Raw genomic sequence first — 20,392 nt, forward strand, 5'->3', positions numbered from 1 at the left:
GAAAACAGGATCATGTTTACAAGCCAGGGTTTCAAAAGACACTTGAAGTTCTGTTTAATTTGAAAGGATTAAGTATTCCAGGCACTCTTTACAAAAGTACATTTGGGGAGGGAGGGGAAGGGGGAAGAGACATGGGAACCGGGAAGGCAGGAGTCACGAGGAACACAAACCCACTCACTGCTGCTGCCATATGAAACTGCGTCTCCACAGCCATCCTCTTGGTGAGCTGGCTCAAACACTCTGGAGGGACGTGGATGGAGACACAAGCGTCTGCCTTCGTGTAGGCCTTTGGCACTCTTCACGGGACCCTAGACCTGGAAGGAAGTTTTGAGGTCATCTGACTCATGCCCATCACTCGTCTGAGGAGAGGCCACTAAGGCCAGACCCCAAGATGCAGCAGGACCAAAAAGCCCCTGGACCTACACTGGGGGACCCGGCTTGGAGGACTGGGTTCTGCTAATACCCAGTGGTGTGGCCTTGACTTTGGGGCTGTTTCCTCATCTGCAAAATGAGCTCATATAAGCTGGTTGCTGACTAAGCAATTGGTGATCATCCTGATTCTTCTCGGTATCAGAGTACTTTGTAGTCATCTGATAAAGTCAGCGTGCACATGCATGCACACCGCATACACACCCCTGTTCCAGTTCTGTTTTTAAGCCAGAAGTGAGTGCCCTCTCTAAAGTTCTTCTCTTTCCCTCCCTCCCCTCCCCTGTACCCTGAATAAAATATACTTTGTTGTACAACATTTTTCATTTAGTACAAGATAAGTTTTCTTGGCAATATGATTTCACGTGTTTTAATGTTGTCTCTGTTATAAAAAAAATGAAGAATTCCCCAGGAAACATTTGGCTTTACATGTGTTAATGGACAATTAATGCTACTGTTAAGTGTCTGGACTTCATAACCAGTGACAAAGCTTTGCAACAACTTGAGGATAATAACCAACATATGAATCATACTTTTTTTTTTTTTACTTATCAACACACAATCTACAGCAAAACTTAAATACTAGACCTATAAAACCTAACTGGATTAATTGGATCCATTGCAATATTTGTGCTTATTTGTCTCAGAAGATAGGCTACTTGCAAAAATACACATTTTCGTTTGCATTTCCCCGCCCCATATTACACTGTAGAAGAAATACATTATTCAGTGCATTTCCTAAGAAATAAACTTCATTATAGTATATATCTCTCTCTATATCCATGCCATCAAGAAAGAGCACAATGCAACTATTAAGATTACCATTTAAAGAGAGGTAATAAAAGTATTAAGAGCTGCAGACCCCCTCTCTAGTTGAGAAACTTTAGCCATTTATCGTAGACATTGTTAATTTGTGCCAAGTATGAGGATAAAATTCAGTGCACAGTAGTAGCTTTGGACAATTTAAGACCCCCCTGATTTATCACTGAGTAGCTATCTCGGGGCAGTAATTAGTAGCATTGCTATTTTTCTCCTGGTGGCACATGGACCACCACCAGATCAAAACATGAATCCTGTGAATTTATGTAGCAATTAAGAAATAATTGATTTACAGAGTGATTTCTAGTCAGTGTTTGCTTTCCCCATGAACTGATGCCAGATAAGGAGGGAGCAGATTTAAAACTGCAGGGACGAACCGAATATTACACATCTGAAAGACTTTCAGAAGTGCTGTTAAATACTAAAATGGTGTCCCCAGGGAGGCATGTTGGGACTCCCATTCTCTACAGCCATTTATGAAGGACAAAACATTCATCTGTCCAGGCTGGGTTAAGAGCAGTCTTGACTGCAATGACAGGGTTGACCCTATCCATTTTGGAGGATCAGACTACCTTGACAAGTTGATGCAAAATTAAGAAATCATCTGCCTTCACCCTCCCTTGAAATGTCTATACTGTGTATCTGTATCTCCCACATACCATCTGGGAAATGGAAAAGAAATCCTACTGAGAGATGAGTTGCTAAAATGAGAAAAGGTCAGATTACCTTCTCCCTCTTCCAGGAACATTCCCCAGGATGATAAGGGATTTGGATTCAGCTTTGAAATTCCAAGAGCGAGGATGCTACTCTACCCATTGCCCTGCAGAGGCCATTCCTCCCAATGCCTAAACGGGGCCCAACAGCACAAATGAGGGCAAGCTGGCTACTTTGGCAGGTAATCTTCATGTGCATTTCTACTTTTTCTTTACGCAATACTGGAAACTCCAAGAATATAATCACACTAAAATTTATATTCTATAAGCATGTGGTAGGTGTGTGTGTACGTTAACATGTACATGGATGTGTATCTATACTGATATATGATATGTATCTATCTAGGCAAATGTTAATTTGGTTCCCAAGTAACAGTCACCATATGTTGGCAGGCTGGGACAGCACATGTGACCATTTGGTAAAACCGGTGTAATTTGGATTTAAAACATTACAAAATGAGTAACTTTTAAGTTATTGCTTTTTGATAACACAGTAAATAAGATCCCATCATTCTGTCACAAGACATTTATACAGAATGTTTAACAATTTTCCTTTTCAAGTAATAGTAAGATTTTGGACTCAGCAGTTCTACACACGTCAGTGGATGCTCGAAGAACTTTTTGGGGGGGGAATGGAGAGGGGGGAAGGGATTTGACCGTTAGCGATTTCACTTCATCCAAGGATTGGTGCCGGGAGTTATTGAACAGTCTCAGAAAGATGAGCATCTCAACCACTTACTGCTCAGGAGGGCTTGGCGGGGGCTTGCTAATAAAGCTCTCAGCTTACGTTCATCCTCACCTGGAACAGGTTTGTGTTTTAATAATGCAGCCTTGTTTCAGAACAGTTTATATTAAGAACACACTAAAAGGCTTAAAAGCAGTGTTGATCTGGAACATTCTGGAGTCCTGGAAGGTCTCATTTTCTGTTGGGACATGACCCCTTTTCATGTATTTTGCCACACAGCCACAGTCATATGGCAGGCAATCTTATTTCAGGCACTTTTTATACATGTTCATCTGGAATAAAAATCTGCATGAATCATTTCTGCATAATTGAAAGTGAATGTTTCTCATCCCAGAATAGAGAACAAGTTGCCACCTGGTCCGCAAAAAGCTCTTCTCCATCATGACATGATGGTGATTGTTCAGCCTAGAGACATCTTTGAGGTGCCTTTTCCAGCTTCAGTACAAAGATTTGAGACATAAAACCCAAACTACCCAGTTTCTACTTTTAAAAAAGTACAAAAAAGGTGAAAATACACTAAAATGTATCAAAGAAAATTCCCACCACTATCAAAATAAATAACACGATCTGACCCAATGGTCTATCTTTAAGCTCTTGGACGAAATGCAATGGAATGTCAAACACAGAGTCTCCTAGAGACTAACTGCTGGTAGGCAGGAGTATCTCGATATCTTTGCCATTGGCCACCACGGCACTGGCAGAGCAGCTGCTGGAAAGGTCATCCGCGGTGCCCAGAGGGGCTGCCTGTGAAGGGGTTTTGGTCAGTGGAGCGGTAGGGGACGGTGCGGGGGTAAGGCCAGGCTTTTTGGGAGGGATGGGTGGAGGGTTCCCTCTCTCGGCTCTGGGGATGGTAGGTGATTTGATCCCAGGAGACAGGGGGCTCAGAGGGCTGCAGACTTTCCCCGGAGTGGGTGAATGGCTGGTGTCGCCTCTTGGGCTGGTGGTACTGGCCAGACTGCGGTAATCTGTGCCAAAGGGAGAGCTGTTGGGAGAAACGGGCTTAATGGGCCCTTGCTGGCCGGTGAACCTGGAGAGCACCTGAGTGACTGTGTTGCGGGCCAGCTGCTTGGCAGCAGAGCTGTCCGCGAGGGTGGGGGACAGGTCTCTGGGGGGCGGGCTCTGCAGGCCGCTGGGCTGTTGCTCCTGGTCTGCCTGGGCCTGGAATTTGTGGCGAGCTGCATGAAAGCGCTGGTTGATTCCCACCTGGTAGGGTGACTGGTAGCCGGGGCTGCTGGCCGCTGGCCCTACTAAGCGCTTAGCTAGGACTGGTGAAGGACAAGGGGAGGAGGCCGAAGAGGAGGCAGCGGCGCTGCTTGGAGGCAGAGGGCTGCCGGTGGAGGGAAGGGGCATGCCGAGGGGAGCGGGAGGCTCTGTCCCCACGGGAGACCCGCCATTCTCCATCGTCTGATCTTGGGTGCGCCCAGCAGCTTTCTCTCGCGGTGGCCTCAGACTTTCTGTCCCCCCACTTGGTAACAAATCCCTGCTGGTCTGTATCTCCATGTCACAATGGCCGTTGGTTTTCGCATATGAGGAGTGCGTGGACAGGGAAGGGCCCAGTGAGCCAGCCGCTGTGGCCTTGGGCGTGCTGCTCCCACGGGGTCTTTCTGCCTGAAGACTCTCCGTTTGGCAGAACACAGACACCAGCCCAGGGGAGTCGGTGGCGGTGCCTCTGGACTCGGTCCCAGGCGTCCTCGTGGGCTCGCCAGGACTGCCGCCCGGCTGAGCCGCCTCCAGATCTCTCACGGTCTTCCTCAAACTCTCCATCTCCTCCCTGAGAGTCTTGGTGCGGCTCTCCTCGCGCTTCAGCTTCGCCCTCAGCTGCTCCCTCTCGATGTCAAACTCTGACAGCTGCTTCTCCACCTGGGCCTCCGTCTGCAGGCCCCGCCTCCGCTCGGCCGCCAGCTCTTCCTCCAGCTTGCTCACACGGCTCTTCTCTTTCTCCAGTCTCAGGCTCAGCTCCCCTGCTTTCTGCCCCTCCTCTGCGGCCTTGCTGGTAGCTTTCTTGCACTCCATCACCAGCATGGACGAAAGCTGTTTGTGGCGGGACCTCTCTTCCTCCAGTTGGCTGGAGAGCTTCTTTTGCTCCTTTTCAAACTTTTTCACTTGAGACTTTTCAAATTCCAGCTGGAAAAAATACCACCACACATTTTAATTAGAATAGGAAATGAAAGCATATTGACAACTCTCTTTATAATTGGGGGATGAGATGATCAATTTAATATTCTGATTTAGAGTTACCGTACAGTACAACTTTTCAAAATAATTAAATTCATTTAATAGGAAATAGAAATTGAGTGTAACAATTTCTTTTCCTGATGATTCAAATGGCACCTCTAGATCTTGCATTAAGGGTCAGCATTATGAGCCTCAATAATCACTGTACCATAAATATGTGGTTAATAAAGATTTCTGGTCACCCTGATCAATACAGGGCGTCCTCAAAGTCTTAGTGCAGTTTTAAGACTTAATATTCTAAGATTTTAGGGCCACCTGACGAATAGTGAGGGCACAGGATTATATAAGTCATAAATTCTTCCTTTCTCCATAGATCTGACAGGTAAACTATTTCTTGCTCTCCCAGTTTGCTTATGGTATCACCCTCTATATTTAAATCATGTACCCATTTCAACCTTATCTCAGAATAGGGTGTGTGAGATGGTCTATCTGTGCCCAGTGTCTGCCATGCTATTTCCCAGTTTTCCCAGCAGTTTTTGTCAAATAGTGAGTTCTTGTCCCAGGAGCTGGGGTCTTTGGGTTAAAAGGTGGTTTCTTCACATCAAATCTGTGAAGTATGTAGTGCAAGTGTTATTATCCTTCACAGAATGAGGAAACTGAGGCTCAGAGAAGTGAGGTGATTTGCCCAGTCAGGTAGCTAGCAAGGGCTGAAGCTAAGACTCAAACCCAGTTCTTGTGGCTCTAAGGCCATTATACAAGGATGTCTATAAAAGGGGAACAAATCATTTAAGAGATGGTAATAAATGTATTAGCTTTTACACATAAACAAACAGAAAATGCGTTTGACTTTAATTGAGTAGTAGCAGCATTATATAGTACAAAGATCTCTGGATTTGTATTTATAGGATGTGGATTCTAATACTGCTACTTACCTCTGTGACTTTAAGCAAGTCACTTATCCTTTATAAACTTCAATTTCCTCATCAATTACAAAAAAAAAAGAAAGAAAAGAAGAGGTTGGACGATATGATTTTAAGGTCCCTTCCAAATCTAACATTAACAAAATTATTTTTAGCACAATTGTGACTATATCCCAGCTGTCAAAGTATACTAAGAGGGGTGTGTGTGTGTGTGTGTGTGTGTGTGTGTGTAAATCAAAGAATGAAGATGAAGCTATTAACCACCTAGCCTGACATTCCCATAGTCCGGACAATACCTGCTGAGTCAGCCGTTCTCGCTCCTTCTCCAACATGTATGTGACATCATCTCCTTCAGCTGTGTCTTGTGCATGTCTCTGTCTTTCTTCCTCAAGATCTAGGATCACCTTCCAAGTCAAAAAAATCACAACTAATTCATCTCTAAATATCAAAATGCACCACAGTTTCTTATAATTTAGTCAAGTATTAGTGGTCATATAAGATAAGATAAAAGGCTATACGCCACATAATATTAGAGTTAAAAGAAACTTCAGTGATCGTCTAATTCAAACCCACACCTGACCAACAAACCCCTTTTCCTGCATATCTAACAAATGATCTCCCAGCATTTGCCTGAAAACCTCCAGTGAGAAGGAACCCGCTGCCTCCTAAGCCAGCCCATTCCACTTTCAGATAGATGGTTTTCAGGAAGGGTTTTTATTATCATTTTTTGAGGGGGGTGTGTGTGTACATGTGTGTGTTGTTTTTTACATTGAGCCTAGATCTACTCCTTTATAACTTTGACTATTCGCTCCTAATTCTGGCTGCCTCTGGAGTAAAACAGGATATATCTGATCCCTTTTGCACATGATAATCTTTCAAACATTTGAAGACAGATATCAGTCCTCCATGGTCCTTTTCTTTCTCAAGTGAAACATCACAGTTTGTCCATAACGTTCTTAAAGTGCGGTGACTGGGACAAAAGATAATACTGCAGATGTAGGCTGACCAGGGCAGAATTAAGAGGTGTGGGTACAAAGTCTTAATGTAACATCAGCATTTGAGGCTGCTGTGTCAGACTGCTGTCTCACGCTGAGCTTGTGGCTCACTAAAACCTGCAGATCTTTTTCAGGTGAACTGATGTTTAGCCATGACTTTCTTCTTTTATACCCAGGAAGTTATTTCTTTTAGCCCACGTGCAATGCTTCAGATTTATCACTACTACATTTCATCTTGTTAGATCCAGTTCAATTTTCTAGTCAATCAAAAACATTTTTTTTCTTGGGGATTCTGTCATCTAGTGGGATAGCAATTCTTGCCAGCTTTGTTTCATCTGAAAAATGGAGAAGCGTGCCACTCATGTTCCCACGTTCCTCCTGGGGCTCTTCCCCTGAATCTCCAGACGTCTCTCTTCGCCCTTCTCGCGATGGAAGGTCTTGCCACCCTGGTAGCCCCTTCTCTGACCGGCTAGTTCTTCCCAGAACCTCCATTTTGAGGAGGTGCCAGGCCAGCCATATTTACTCCTTCATTCTGGCTCTCTGGACTTCTTTCTTCAACATGCCCTCACACAGCACCTGGGCTGCCACTCCTTTTCAGCTTTCTCTTATGTGCTGTTCTAACTGTTAAAATATAACCTCCTCCCGGGGCAAGGGCTATCTTTCCTTTTGCTTGTGTTTGTATTCCCAGAACTTAACATAGTTGATGGCACATACATGCATAATAAATGCTTGCTGACTTGACTCTGTTTTTATCAAAGTCACAGACAAAAATCTTAAACAGCACAGGACCAAGTCTACAACCCTTTCTAGTTCAACAAACATTTATTAAGTCTTAACTACATGCAAGACACTGTACTATTCATTGGGGATATAAGACAAAGATGGCCAGGCCTACTCTCAAGGACCTCAAGTTTCACTACAGATTTCCTTCCAAGCTGATTTTGAACCATTATGACCACTCTTTGGGTGCAGACATTAGCCAGCCAGCTCTGAAATCCAACCGACTAAACCATCATCTAGCCCAAATCCATCTAGTATACAAGAAGAGGAAGACAGACTTTATCAAACCCACTGCTAAAATCCCGGCAAAGTCTATCTACAGCATTCCTTTGATCTAGGAATGTAGTAACACTGTCAAAAAAGGGAGATAATGTTAACCTAGTTGGTAGGAATTACATTTGATGAAACTGTGCTGATCTTTGCAATCACTTCCTTTAAAAAAACCAATTGTGCCAGATTGTGAAGCTATGTCTACTGTCTGTTAGTTTGCAGCCTCTATTCCATTCTTTTGAAAAGGGAAGCATCTGCCCTTCTCCAGTCCTATGCACCTTTTTGATTCTATGATTTTTCAAAGACTGTGCCTCAAGAATCACATCTGGCTGTTCTGAAGACACTTGAAATACTGTTAATTTGAGCTTGTAAGGTGATCTCTTACTATCTCCTTACTTATCATGATTATCAACCCCCTATTAACTATTTATGTTTTATCCTTTCTAGTCCAAAGATTAATCTCCTTGACTGAAAAAAAGGAAGTAACAAATGCGTTCAGTAGTTCCGCCTTCTCTCCATCATATTTTCTTTGCTTAATCCAGTGGCCCCATCCTTGCTTTGATCCTCCTCTTTTCCCTGTTAGAACTAAGAATCTCTTTTTATCGTCCCTTGATGTAGATATATTTTAAAATCCAAGTTGGTTGAGGAATTCCCTCTGTGTATCCACATGGGTGTCCTTGGACAACTTCCTCTTTTCTTCAATGGAACTGTTTTTACCTTTGCATAATCAGAAATCCATTCTTGAAGGATTTTTGTCTTGCCTCTGATGACTTCCACTGTGGAATTTTTGTCCATAGTATCCTAACTTTCCTCCATCTGAACCCTTTGCCACTGGATGTTCCTAAATCCATGGGGCATGTCAAACTAAACTTATCTAGCTTTCCCATTCTTTTCCATAAAACATTCTCAAATGCAGTGGTTACAGCCTTTCAAGAGTGCCTACCTCAAAACCCAAGTCAATCCAGTATCAAAAATGGCATAGTGGACTAAGTTAACAATAGGTGCCTTCCTCACCTAAGTACCCTGCTTAATTATAGAGCAGAAAGGGAATGTAGATTTTAGTCAATCCAATGCTCTCATTTTATACCTAAGAAAAAAGGTTAAATTTGTCCAAGGTCATACAGCAAGTAGGTAGCAGAATGATGATTCAAAACCAGATCGCCACGGGGCAGCTAGGTGGCGCAGTGGACAGAGCACCGGCCCTGGATTCAGGAGGACCTGAGTTCAAATCCGACCTCAGATACATAACACTTACTAGCTGTGTGATCCTAGGCAAGTCACTTAACCCTACTGCCTAGCCAAAAACAAAAACAAAACAAAAACCAGATCGCCTGACTCTTGGTCCAGGGCTCACTTCATATCACACATGCTATGTCTCAAATGCAACATAACTTACACCAACGTATGTGAGAATGGGAGAAAGAGGCATAAATGAACATATGCCTTAAAACCCAGGACCCCTCCCAATATGTAATATAATCTGAATACTAGAAATGATCATCAAGGTTGTTTCCAAAAAAGCAACATGACAAGGCAGCTGTCTCTGCTTTTTGTTGCACAGGTTAGCAGTGAGAGCGACTGGCAAGTGTTCCACATGGCTCTACCCCATGTAGACAAGGCCAGTTTTCCCCTAAAAGGTAATGGAGCCATCTTTGAGACTTGACAGAGGATTAAGACTGAAAGCACTAAAAGAGGTTCTTGGTAGCTTAAGTGCCAAAGCCAGCTTGGAAGTGTCAGGAGCTCCTCCCACTGGCTTGACAACAGAGAGCTGGGGAAGGGATGCTGAACCAAGTCAATGCTGTGTCCCTACTCAATGGCTTCTCTATGCTCTGGTTAAATAAACCTTCTTTTCTTAAATATTTTATTTGTTTTAATCAGTCAATATCTACTTTCTCACCCTCCTACCCCCAACCTCCTTGCTGAGAACACAGGGGGAAAAAAGTTCATTATAAACCTATATTGTCAATCAAAACAGATTTCCACATTGGCCATGTCCAAAAACGGTTGTCTGCTTCTGCATTCTGAGTCCTTCATCTCTTTGTCAGGAGGTAGGGAGTATGTTTCATCATCAGTCCTCTGAAATCCTGGTTGGCTATTATGCGAATTCAGCACAATAGTATTCCATCACATTTATATAACACAACTTGTTCATCTATTCTCTAATTTATGGATACTCCCTCAGATTCTCATTTATTGTCACTTCAAAAAGAGCCATAAGTATTTTATATAGTTAGAATTTGTTTTGCTTAGGAATTAATCATTCCCTTAATCTATCCTCCTTCTGGTTCCCCTCCTGCCATTCTCCTTTTCTTCTGTTGAGTAAAATGTATTTCACGTATATGTATTCTTCTTTCTTTTGACAAGTTCAGATGAGAGTGAGGTTCAATTCTCCTACTCTCTTCTCTTTTTTTGTATGGATATCTTACCCATGCATCCTGATAACATGAAATAATTTTCTCTAACTTTCCTTTCCCTTTCTGTCTGGCATATTCCTCTTCCTCTCTCTTTCCGTTCTTTTCTTAAGATCATCAAGCCACGGTAGAATTATTCCCAGGCCTTGTCTAATTGAATTCCTTCTATGAGCCATGATGATGACAAGGTTCAAAGGGGATACGTGTATCATCCCCCTATATTTGAATGTAAACAGCTTATCCTTGTTTAGCCCTTTATCATTGTTCATTCATGTTTACCTTTTTAATGTTTTTCTTCACTCCTGATTTTGAACTTCAAAGTTTCTTCTATTTTTTTTCAGTCATCTCGACTTTGATTTAGCATTTCCTGTTGCCCATGAAGACTTTTAACTTCTATTTGGTCCACTCTAATTTTCAGGGAATTTGTTGCTTGGATAACATTTTGTACCTTTTGTGCCAACCTGTTAATTCCCTTTCCAATTCTTTCTTCTATAGCTCTCATTTCTTTTCCATTTTATTCCTTAAGTGCTCACATTCCATTTATAAAAATAGTTTTAGCTCTTTTTTAAACTTTTGCCTCATCTCCTCCAGGAATCCTGAGTTTGTGCCAAGCTGTATTTCTCTGAGACTTTGCTTGTAGATGTTTTAGCATCATTCTCTTCTTCTGTGTTTATGTCTGAGTGCTCCTGCCATCATCCTAGCTCATTATGGTGGGGTTCTTTTTTTGTTTGCCCATTCTTCTAGTCTACTTCCTGACTCTGGACTTGATCTGAGGGCTGGGCTCTATCATACTTCTGTAGGGAAGGTCTGGGCTAATCCTGTTGCTGCTTTTTTGGGGTTCTGAGTGTTGTGTTATTCCAGGACCTCAGGGAGAGGTTGGAGAACCTGCAAGCTTTCAATGCTTCCAAGAGCAGTCTAACGGCTGTCCCCCTGATCTGAACTTTGCAAGTTGCTGACCTGATCTGGGTTTGGGTCTGTGCAAGAGCAGATTGCTGCTGGACTCTGTCTCTCTATCAGCCATATGGAAAGCTCTGTTGGTTCAAAGGGGGAGAAGGGTAGGCTCCCATTTGCTCTGGGATTCCTGCCTTGGTTATTCTTCTGAAGGTTGGGCTAGATGCTGGAAGTGAGACCCTGTCCTGAGCTTGGAGTCTGAGCCACACTGCAGCTTTTGCTGACTTCTGAACTTCCTTCTTTCTGTTGTACTTAGCCCAAGGCCTCCCTATCTGGGGATGCCATTCCCCTGCACAGGTGCCCTTTTCATTTCTCACTGGATCTGTGATATGGAACAGATAGTGGGAAAGAAAGCTGCCAGCTGGCCCCCGTCCCTGTTGTAGTGCCCTTGTATGGGTCTGGGACCTCCTTTTGCCCTGATGCACAGCCTCTCCCTAGATAGGCAGTACTCAGTTCACCTCACCTGACCCATCCTTAGTGTCTGCAGACTTCCTTTCTGTCTTCTTATGCCTAGCTAGACCAGACAAAGGACTTGTCTGGATTTCCCCATCAGGAGTTTGTCTGGTGCATTTTTCCACTCTGTCTGGAGAAGTCTGTGGAGGGGAACTCACTATACTGCTCCCCAATACTCTATCACCTTGGCTTTGCCTCCAACCTCTTTTTCTTAATGGGTAGAAGGGCTCCAGGTATCTCATTTCATTTTAATCCCAAATCTGAAAGAGAAGCATTGAGTCAGGCCTAGGGCCTACTACAGTGGGGTCTGGAAAATTGTAAAGAATGTCAGACTTTGAAATAGCAGTTTTGCTTAACTTTTTTTTCCCCTCTTTTAAAAAAAATATCTTAATTAGGAGGGATGGCTTCTCTGAGAGGGAATGGAGGGGAGGGATACAGTGGGAAATGGTGGTGGTGCAAAAACAAGAGATGTTAATAAAAACTTATTCTTACAAATGAGTGTCATAAGCTTCAACAGAATTATAAAGGAGAATGAAAGTTTAAGAAGACATCTTGATGTTACTGTATGATGTTCTGGACAAAAGAAGGTCTTCTCCACAGCATGAACATAGTCGATGTTTCTCATGCTCAAGCCCTGGAATGCCATCTGTCTTCATACTTCGTACCCTCCATCCTGTATTGTTAGCACTTTTCTTTACCAACAGTTTTCCTGATTGGAGAATAAAAATTCCTGGAGTGTGGCTCCAAGGAGGGCTTAGAGACTAACACAGCTGCTTTGGTGGAGATGCTATAACTAAAGTGCAGTTGAAAGAGCTTAAGTTCTTCCACTTAAGAGAGCCCAATACATGCCCTGAGATTTCAAGTGTCCTTTAAAAACCAGATTTAACACATTGCACGTCTTACACTGAAATACGATACTATGGAATTTGGCGTTAATTCTACTCCCTCCTCCCAACATGTGCGCACACACACACACACACACACACACACACACACACACACACAGCAGCAACAAATCTTTCTGGGGCCACTTCCTTGAATACATGTGTCAGTCTCTGGAGCTACTCATTTTCCTTGGTTGTCAAATAAAGATGATACCATTTATGGTGCCATGTGAAGGTCTTATTACATAATAAAAACACTTTGAAAAATATAAAGTACCACACAAATTCAGTGCCACCTTGCCACAGTGCAGCCTTTATGTTTTCACGTGTTTTTTAACTGGACCTTACACCTGGACTCAAATGAGAAGGAGGAAGACCAGCCTGGGTAAGATGTGTGGCAGATAAGGGGTTTAATTCAGGGACCGTCATAGCAACCCTAGGATTCCTGGGCTTTGAGTCACTAAAGTGGTTTCTCCAGGCCCAATGGTCTCCCACTGAATGCCCTGATGCCTCCCTCTGTGTTGGCCCAAAGCCAGAATGATACTGAGGGAATGTTGACTCCTGCCAGTACCTCATATGGGCCAACTCTGAGCAGCCAATGACAACAGACGGGGAGTCAACCCCCAGGCACCAGGATTCCAATAGGATGAGGTCAGGGAAAGCACAGGTCTGCTTTCATGGCTAGCAGTCTATATGACTTGAGAGAAAAAAGTCATTTCTGCCAGGCTGGAATTGCCCTAAGGTAACCGTTACTAGGCACTGTGTATGGTCTTATAAGCAGGAAAATGCAATGAAATTCAAAATAGGGAATAAATGAAAATAATCTATGAAGGCGTGTGTGTGTGAGTGCACATGTACGTTTATATTTAGGTGACTATACACATGGACTTTATTGGCCACAACTTTCCCCAAATATCTGTTAATCATACGTAGTTATCATTTAAGTAAGCAAACAGAGAACACTCCGTCTAGTCTCTGTGTGCTGCCAAAGTTCAGACTGCATCAAGAGCTGGACAAACAGCATTCTAGAGTGGTGTCACGAGGAGCAATGATACCAGAATGAATATACTCGGCACACTCTCGAATTTCTCATTTGGAATAAGAGAATCCTCACCACCCCCAACTACAGTTCATGGAGAGATTTCAGGAGGTCCGTGAACTTGGATAAGAAAAAAAAAATTACGCCTTTATTTACACTAATCTCTAACTGAAATTCAGAATTTCCTTTGATTCTGAAGGTAAGGCAACAAATGTTATTCTAAGAAGGGGTCTGCTGTCTTCACCAAACTGCCAAAGGGTCTATGATACAGAGGAGGCTAAGAAGCCCTGCTCTAGGTAAGCTGAAATTTTTCCAAACCCTTCTAAGGATGCTAAATCAAGCTGCCATAAGAAAGCACAGGGCAGTACTAGATGAGCCCCAGCCTGAAGGTCAATACCACCAGCTGATCCAGTGGACCCACCTTGCGGTGCCGACTTTCTGCGGCGGCCAGCTGGGATAGCATGCGTTCTTGCATGTTTCTGCACTGCTTCATCACCGCCTTAAGTACAGACAGGGGGTGAGGGCTGACAGGTTGCTTATCACCATGATTTTCTTCCTTGAGTGTTTCAAAGTCTCTCTGTAGAGCCATTAAAGGGTCACTGATGTTGTATTTTCCATAGCGCTCTTCAATGAAAGTGTCTCTGTGTTGGGCCTGATAGGAAAATAGAAACACACACATACACACAAAATCATCCAATATCTGCTTAATAACACAAAGCAATAATAATCCAGTTTAAAATGGAGGTTGGATAGCATGGAATTATGTGAAAAAGTGGGCTCAATGGGCCTGTTTATTAAAATCAGATCAGGCTACTCAAATACAGATACCGGCCTGGCCCTGCTTTGGATACAGCCCTGGCCCCTTCCTCCCTGTATGTCTTTGGGCACAACTCTTCACCTCTCTGAGCCTCAGTTTCTTCATCTGTAAAATGGAGATAATACCCAAGCAGCCTATCTTACATGGGAGCTGTGAGGAAAGCGCTTTGTCAACTGTGGAGAGGTGTCAAAACAGGAACTATGATTATTTATGAACAAAACAGTGCAAATAACACTAGATTTGGAGTCAGAGATTCTGGGTTCAAATCCCAGCTCTCTCCTATTTCCTACTTGTGACCTGGACAAGTCATCTGATGTCTCTCGGCCTTAATTTCTTCATCTGCAAAACAAGGGGAGGAGATTAGTCTCACTGGCCGCTCTTATGGCACTTGGGTTCTCTTCTGCCTTATGGTTACTTGTGTACTTGTGCCTAGCACATGGTAGGAATGTAACAAGTGCTTGTTGAACTGAATTCTCATTTTTCCTAGGGGCACAATGACTCCCATCATTCTATCTTCTTCTATGTTCAGCAAGGTGACTTTCGGCACAGACACTTTTCTTTATACATATGTATATAAACATATATTTTTAAATGAACCAAATTCACACTGATGAAATGCACTAAGAACTAAACAGAACTAAGAAAACGATCAATAATTTCTGAAATACACCACCATCATATGATAAAAAGCAATAATAATTCCTTAGGGCATTTTATAAAAAACATGAAAAGTTAAAAATGTTACGGAAACACAAAAATCATAGCAATAAGCTTTGCTGTAGAAAGCAAACATCAGTGTTAAATTATAAATATTCTCATCATTTATCCATTTCTCTAACTATTTCAGCAGAACTTACCATATCTTTACACCACTGCCTGCAAACAGGAAACCATTTCTAAGACAGGGAAATTCACAACTAAATAGCTGTGGAGATGAGATTTTTAATGAAAACCAATCCTCCCTTCCTTGCCTCTCCCCAAGGAAATAAAACAAACATGACACTTACTTCTTTCAATGGATTCACACTCACTTTTGTAGCCTTACGTACTTGAAGAACAAAAGCACATTTATATATTAATTGCAAATAGATTGCGACCAGAATGTTGCCTAAAATTTTTCTTGCACCTAAAGAGAGGAAGTCCTTTACGTAAATAAGGATACTTTTTGACAATTATAAAGCATACTATGACTAAGCTGGACTCCTGTACCAGCCCTCCTTTCTGTCAAGAGCTAATCACACAAAGAATCTTTAAGAACTGCAAGAGGCTCCTTCAGGGTCTCCATCTAGATCAACCCATGATTGAACGAGAATGCCCTCTGATAACACCCCCAGCAAGTGGTCATCCAGACTCGGCTCTCAAGCCTCCAACGAAACGGAGAAATGGAACCCACCCCCTCCCAAGGCATCCTATTCAATTTTTGGAAGGTGTTATTAGGAAGCTTTTCTTTAAATCAAGCTGAAATCTATTTCTCTGCAACTTTGAGCCACTGCCACTAGTTCTGCCCTCTGAAACCAAACAGAACATTTTTAACCTTTTCTTCTACAGGATAGGCCTTTGAATACTGAAGATAACTGTCACATCCACACTAAGTCTTCTCCATGCCAAATAGCCCCCAGTCCTTCAACTGACCCTGCTATGACATGTTTTCCAGTCCTCCCATCATCTTGGAAACCCTGTTCTGGATAAGTCCTGCTGGCCTATGTATTTCCCCAAATGTGATGCCTGTAAACTGCACACTGTATTCCAGGATGACTTGACCTGAACATAAAGAGGAATTCTTACCTCCCTTATATTGGAAACTATTCTTGTCTGTCTTGTCTGTTTCTCTCTCTTTTTTTTGGCTAGGCAACGGGGCTAAGTGACTTGCCCAAGGCCACACAGCTAGTAAGTGTCAAGTGCCTGTGGCCACATTTGAACTCCTGACTCCAAAACCAGTGCTCTATCCACTGTGCCACCTAGCTGCCCCAAAACTATGCTGCTCTTAATATAGCCTAAAACAGCATCATCTCTTTTGGCTGCCACACTGTTGACTTGTAATGAGTTTGTTATAATACAGTAAAAATCAATCAGAAAGTTAAGAGTCATATTGAAAAATGTGAGGTGTTGTATCTAATGGCCTGACCAAATTTTGGTCTCAGGGATAATTTAATACTATTCCACAATTTGTGATGATGCCAGTCACCTAATCTTTAGAGTAGATAAATAGAACTCAGGAATTCTGACTTCCATATCTGGCTTTGCTATGTGCCTATATGACCATGTTATTAGAAATCTTTGGATAATATGATTATCTTACTCATGTACTTTTTTTCTACTAGAGATTTGGAGAATGGAATGTTAATGATCATCTTTTCTATCTTCATTTAACTGGGTGTATTTTTAGAGGGAGAGAAAAGGGATCCTGGTGCTGCAAAGTACCAGATAGGATATCTCTTTTCTAGCTCCAAATTACACAGTGAGCTCCACCAATGATCTACAATCAGAGGCAAGAGGAAGGGCTGTCAAAGAAACAAAGAGACATACGTGGAGTGTGGGAGAAAAATAGGCAGACAGACAGACACACACACACACGAGCACACTTTCCTGAATTAGCTGCCAAGGGTAATGTGTCTTCTCCCTTCTGAGCAAGGCTCAAAGTAACATAAGAACTGGATCAGAGCAGTTCTTAACTCTTCTATGGTTTGTTTACTGGTCAACTGGCTTCTTATTTTTCACCAACATCATCTCAGCTCTTTTGAACAGAGGCACAAAAACACAAGATCAGTAACCCACGACTGCACAAGGGTAAGCTGGCAAGCACATAAACTACTCAAACCATGCAAAGTCTCCCGAGGCAGAAGACAGGCTGCCTTGTCAACTGTACCACATTTTCTGACTCACAGGGAGTTTTCCTTAAAAGCAGTGGCACTGAAAGAGATCTTAATTCTAAGAATTGTATTCACTTTGATTCTTCGGTGAGTCAAAGATTTAAGGCTGAAGGGCCATTAGTGATGATGTAGTTCAATGGATTCATTTTACAGATGAAGAAACTGAGGTCCAGTGTACAGTAGGTAGGACAGGGATATAAATCCAGCTCCCTGACTCTAAAGCAAACCAACACTCTTTCCATTTTGCTGTACAAGCATGTTTTCCCAAAGTGCAGATCACTCCCTGCCCACGTCTCCTCATCTTGTAGAACTTCTCTCATGTCTTTCCACAGAGCACAAAGGACCGTTCCTTGGTTATCACTTGCTCTCAGAACATAGTCATCACAACCACTGAGAATTAAAGGTCACCTCCGTGGCCCTTCTGAGGAGATGCTGAAGATAGGAAAGAAATTACACAAAAAGAGGAGTCTAACCAACTCATTTTCCCAACCGGAGAAAAAATCACTCCTTGTCCCTGTTTTGGGATACTACACTGGGGTGAACTGGCACGGATGTGCCAACTTGCTGGGAAGTCCTGGATATTCTTCAGAGCAAAGTAGATCCCACAGGGTATCTGATGCTGGATCCACAGAAAAGCCGTCTCTCAGCTTCGAGTGTATCTACTTTCTCATCTTAAATGATACAACTTCTTTAAAAACCAACACTGTGATTATCTTGCATAGTTTAATAAGCATCATGGAGTTACCAGTGACATATGAAGGGAAGCTTCTCTGGCAAGGTCTCAGTTGTTAGGTTGTCTGTTTTCTCTTAAAGTACTTGCACAGTAATTAGATAAATCACTTGCACAGTAATTACAAGTTACATGAAATTGGTGGCTTTGCATATAAATGAAAAAGAACCTGTAGAAAGAATCTAAAAAATACTTGTAGAATTTTTATCCATGGGATTTCATCCCATAAAGAACTCAATCATTTTGAGTATACCCTCAAATGTGTTCAAGACAAGAAAGGTGAAGTCAAAACACTGGATTGGACAATAATATGGGTACTGGGGGGTTTTTTTGGACAATTTTTATAAGCCAGACAGATCATTTACAGAGCAAAAATACGTCAAGCCAGTCAGAAATGATCAGTTTAGCAGCAGGACACAGTCATAGTCTTGATAAGGAAGTATAATACAGTGGGAAGAGCTCTGGATTATGATTCAAAAGTCCTGGCTCAAACACTTACTGGTTTTTTGATTCTGGACAAGTGACTTCACAGCTCTGACCATTAGTCTTCTCATTTATTTAAAAAAAAATTATTAGATTATATAAATCTCTAGGGTCCTTTCTTTCTAGCTCTTACATTCTGTAAAATGGGGATAATAATAACACCTCATAGAGTTGCTGTGAAGATCAAATGAGACAATACATTTAAAGTACATTGCCAAACTAAAAAGTGTTCTATAAATGTTAGCTAATATTAGTCTGTGATTATGCTACCCACCACCACCACTATCACCTCAGGTGAAACTTAAGACAAAGTTCAAGAGCTTATACTCAAGGCTTCAAACTCCAAGTTTTAATATTTTAATGACATTTGCAGCTTTTTCATCAATAGGAAGTATTTTCAATAGCCTTGGATGTTTTTTCACTATTTTTGTGATGAAGTTAAACTAATTTCTTGCTGTGTTATACTTTTCACCTCGATGCTGACTTACAATATAGCTGAACAGAAAATATATAGCTTGTCAGAAAACATGATAACTCTTAATTTCAGACAACAGAAAAATAAGTGGCTGGTTAGAGAGTTTCAATGAGAGTGGGGATTGCTATGGCTGACAACACACACTATTTATCTATTACTAATTTCTGTTACTGTTACAAGCTGAATGAAACATACTACTGATGAAAGCTGTAACAAAATCATTATACTACACCCCACCCAATATTATATAAGGTCTGCATCTGGAATGCCAGTTTTCTAGCAGTTTCAAGATAGCTATTACTAACTATAGAAGGAGGTGTGATGGATAATTATTCCATATAATATCATACAAAGAATGTGTATTCCAATCCTAAAGCAAGAAACAAACCACTTTATCTTTTAAGTAAACAACAAACGGTATGTATGATTTCAAACTCAAAGAGGCACAGCCAACGCTTATTCTACTGGGGGAAACACATTCAATTAAAGATGGTAGGTCACACACTTTTCATTTTTAGGAAATCAGGCTATAATAAATGTGCTTAGGGTGGAGCTTTGCCATTTATGAAATGATTCTAAGATGAGGTCACCTATGAAAATATCATACCAACAAAATAAATACTGTGGGCCCTCTTTAAACTTGAATGCCTTTATCCTAGTGCTCAAAAAACAATTGTACATTACCCAAGATTATTTTTGTTTGTTACCACAGGCTATTAAATCCACAGAGAATTCATTCATTGCTAAGTAATTCACTCTCTGGTGTCTCTGATAAACTATAAATAGCTATCTCAAAAATCAGCAAACCAAGTACTCTGAATAAAGAGGCAATAATGTCATGAAAATAGCATTTGTTCTAGAAAGCCTTTTATCTCTTAAAAAAAAGTAGGTTTTCATGCTCAATAATGATGATGCCAACTGAGAAAATCAGTAATTTTCACTGTACCTTTTTCCTCATACCTATGGAAGTGAACTTTAAGAAAGAGTACAAGGATAGTATGAATCTGAAAAGTGTAAAGATTTTTACCAGTATTATTAAAAATGTGTCTAAGAAATCTTAAGTATTTCAGTGGATCTGTGACCTCTTTAGTGTGGGTATTCCTTCTACCCATGGACATTGTTACAACCTGTAGGATTCTTGTCCATGCTTTTCCTGAAACAGCTTCATAGCATAACCACCAACAAAACAGGAGCCTTCCTTTTCTTTCTAATATCTTATGATCATGAATATTGGTCTAGCTCTTTTTCTGATCAGATATGTCCTTGACAACTCCATTTGGAAAACTCTACCTACCAACAGGGATGGGCATTTGCTGTGCAACTTAAGAGAGTTGGCTGGGGGCACTGAGAGGTCATGAGTAGTCCATGGTTACTCAGCCAGTAGGTTTCAGAGGTTGGAGTAGAACCTGGTTCTTCCTGATTCTGAGGCCAGTTCT

At 41.8% G+C, this 20,392-nt stretch overlaps 1 protein-coding gene across 5 annotated transcripts in view; it reads right to left on the reverse strand.

Moving 5' to 3' along the window:
- Positions 1–782: 782 nt before the first annotated feature.
- Positions 783–20,392, reverse strand: part of CTTNBP2NL (CTTNBP2 N-terminal like) — a 71,143-nt gene continuing 51,533 nt past the window's right edge. For 4 of the 5 annotated variants that reach the window (XM_021001806.2, XM_021001822.2, XM_021001815.2 and 1 more), the window contains 3 exons: positions 14,003–14,233; positions 6,095–6,202; positions 783–4,827 (listed from right to left, as the gene is read on the reverse strand). In XM_021001806.2, the coding sequence (XP_020857465.1) occupies positions 3,343–4,827; positions 6,095–6,202; positions 14,003–14,233 (1,824 nt within the window). In that variant the 3' untranslated portion in view covers positions 783–3,342. Of the gene's footprint in view, positions 4,828–6,094; positions 6,203–11,668; positions 12,382–14,002; positions 14,234–20,392 lie in introns of those variants that run through there. The other variant, XM_078154947.1, reaches the window with a different exon arrangement.

Source organism: Phascolarctos cinereus, unplaced genomic scaffold (genome assembly GCF_003287225.1).
Source record: "Phascolarctos cinereus isolate Bilbo 61053 unplaced genomic scaffold, phaCin_HiC Scaffold_5;HRSCAF=322, whole genome shotgun sequence".
Taxonomy (NCBI): Eukaryota; Metazoa; Chordata; class Mammalia; order Diprotodontia; family Phascolarctidae; genus Phascolarctos; species Phascolarctos cinereus.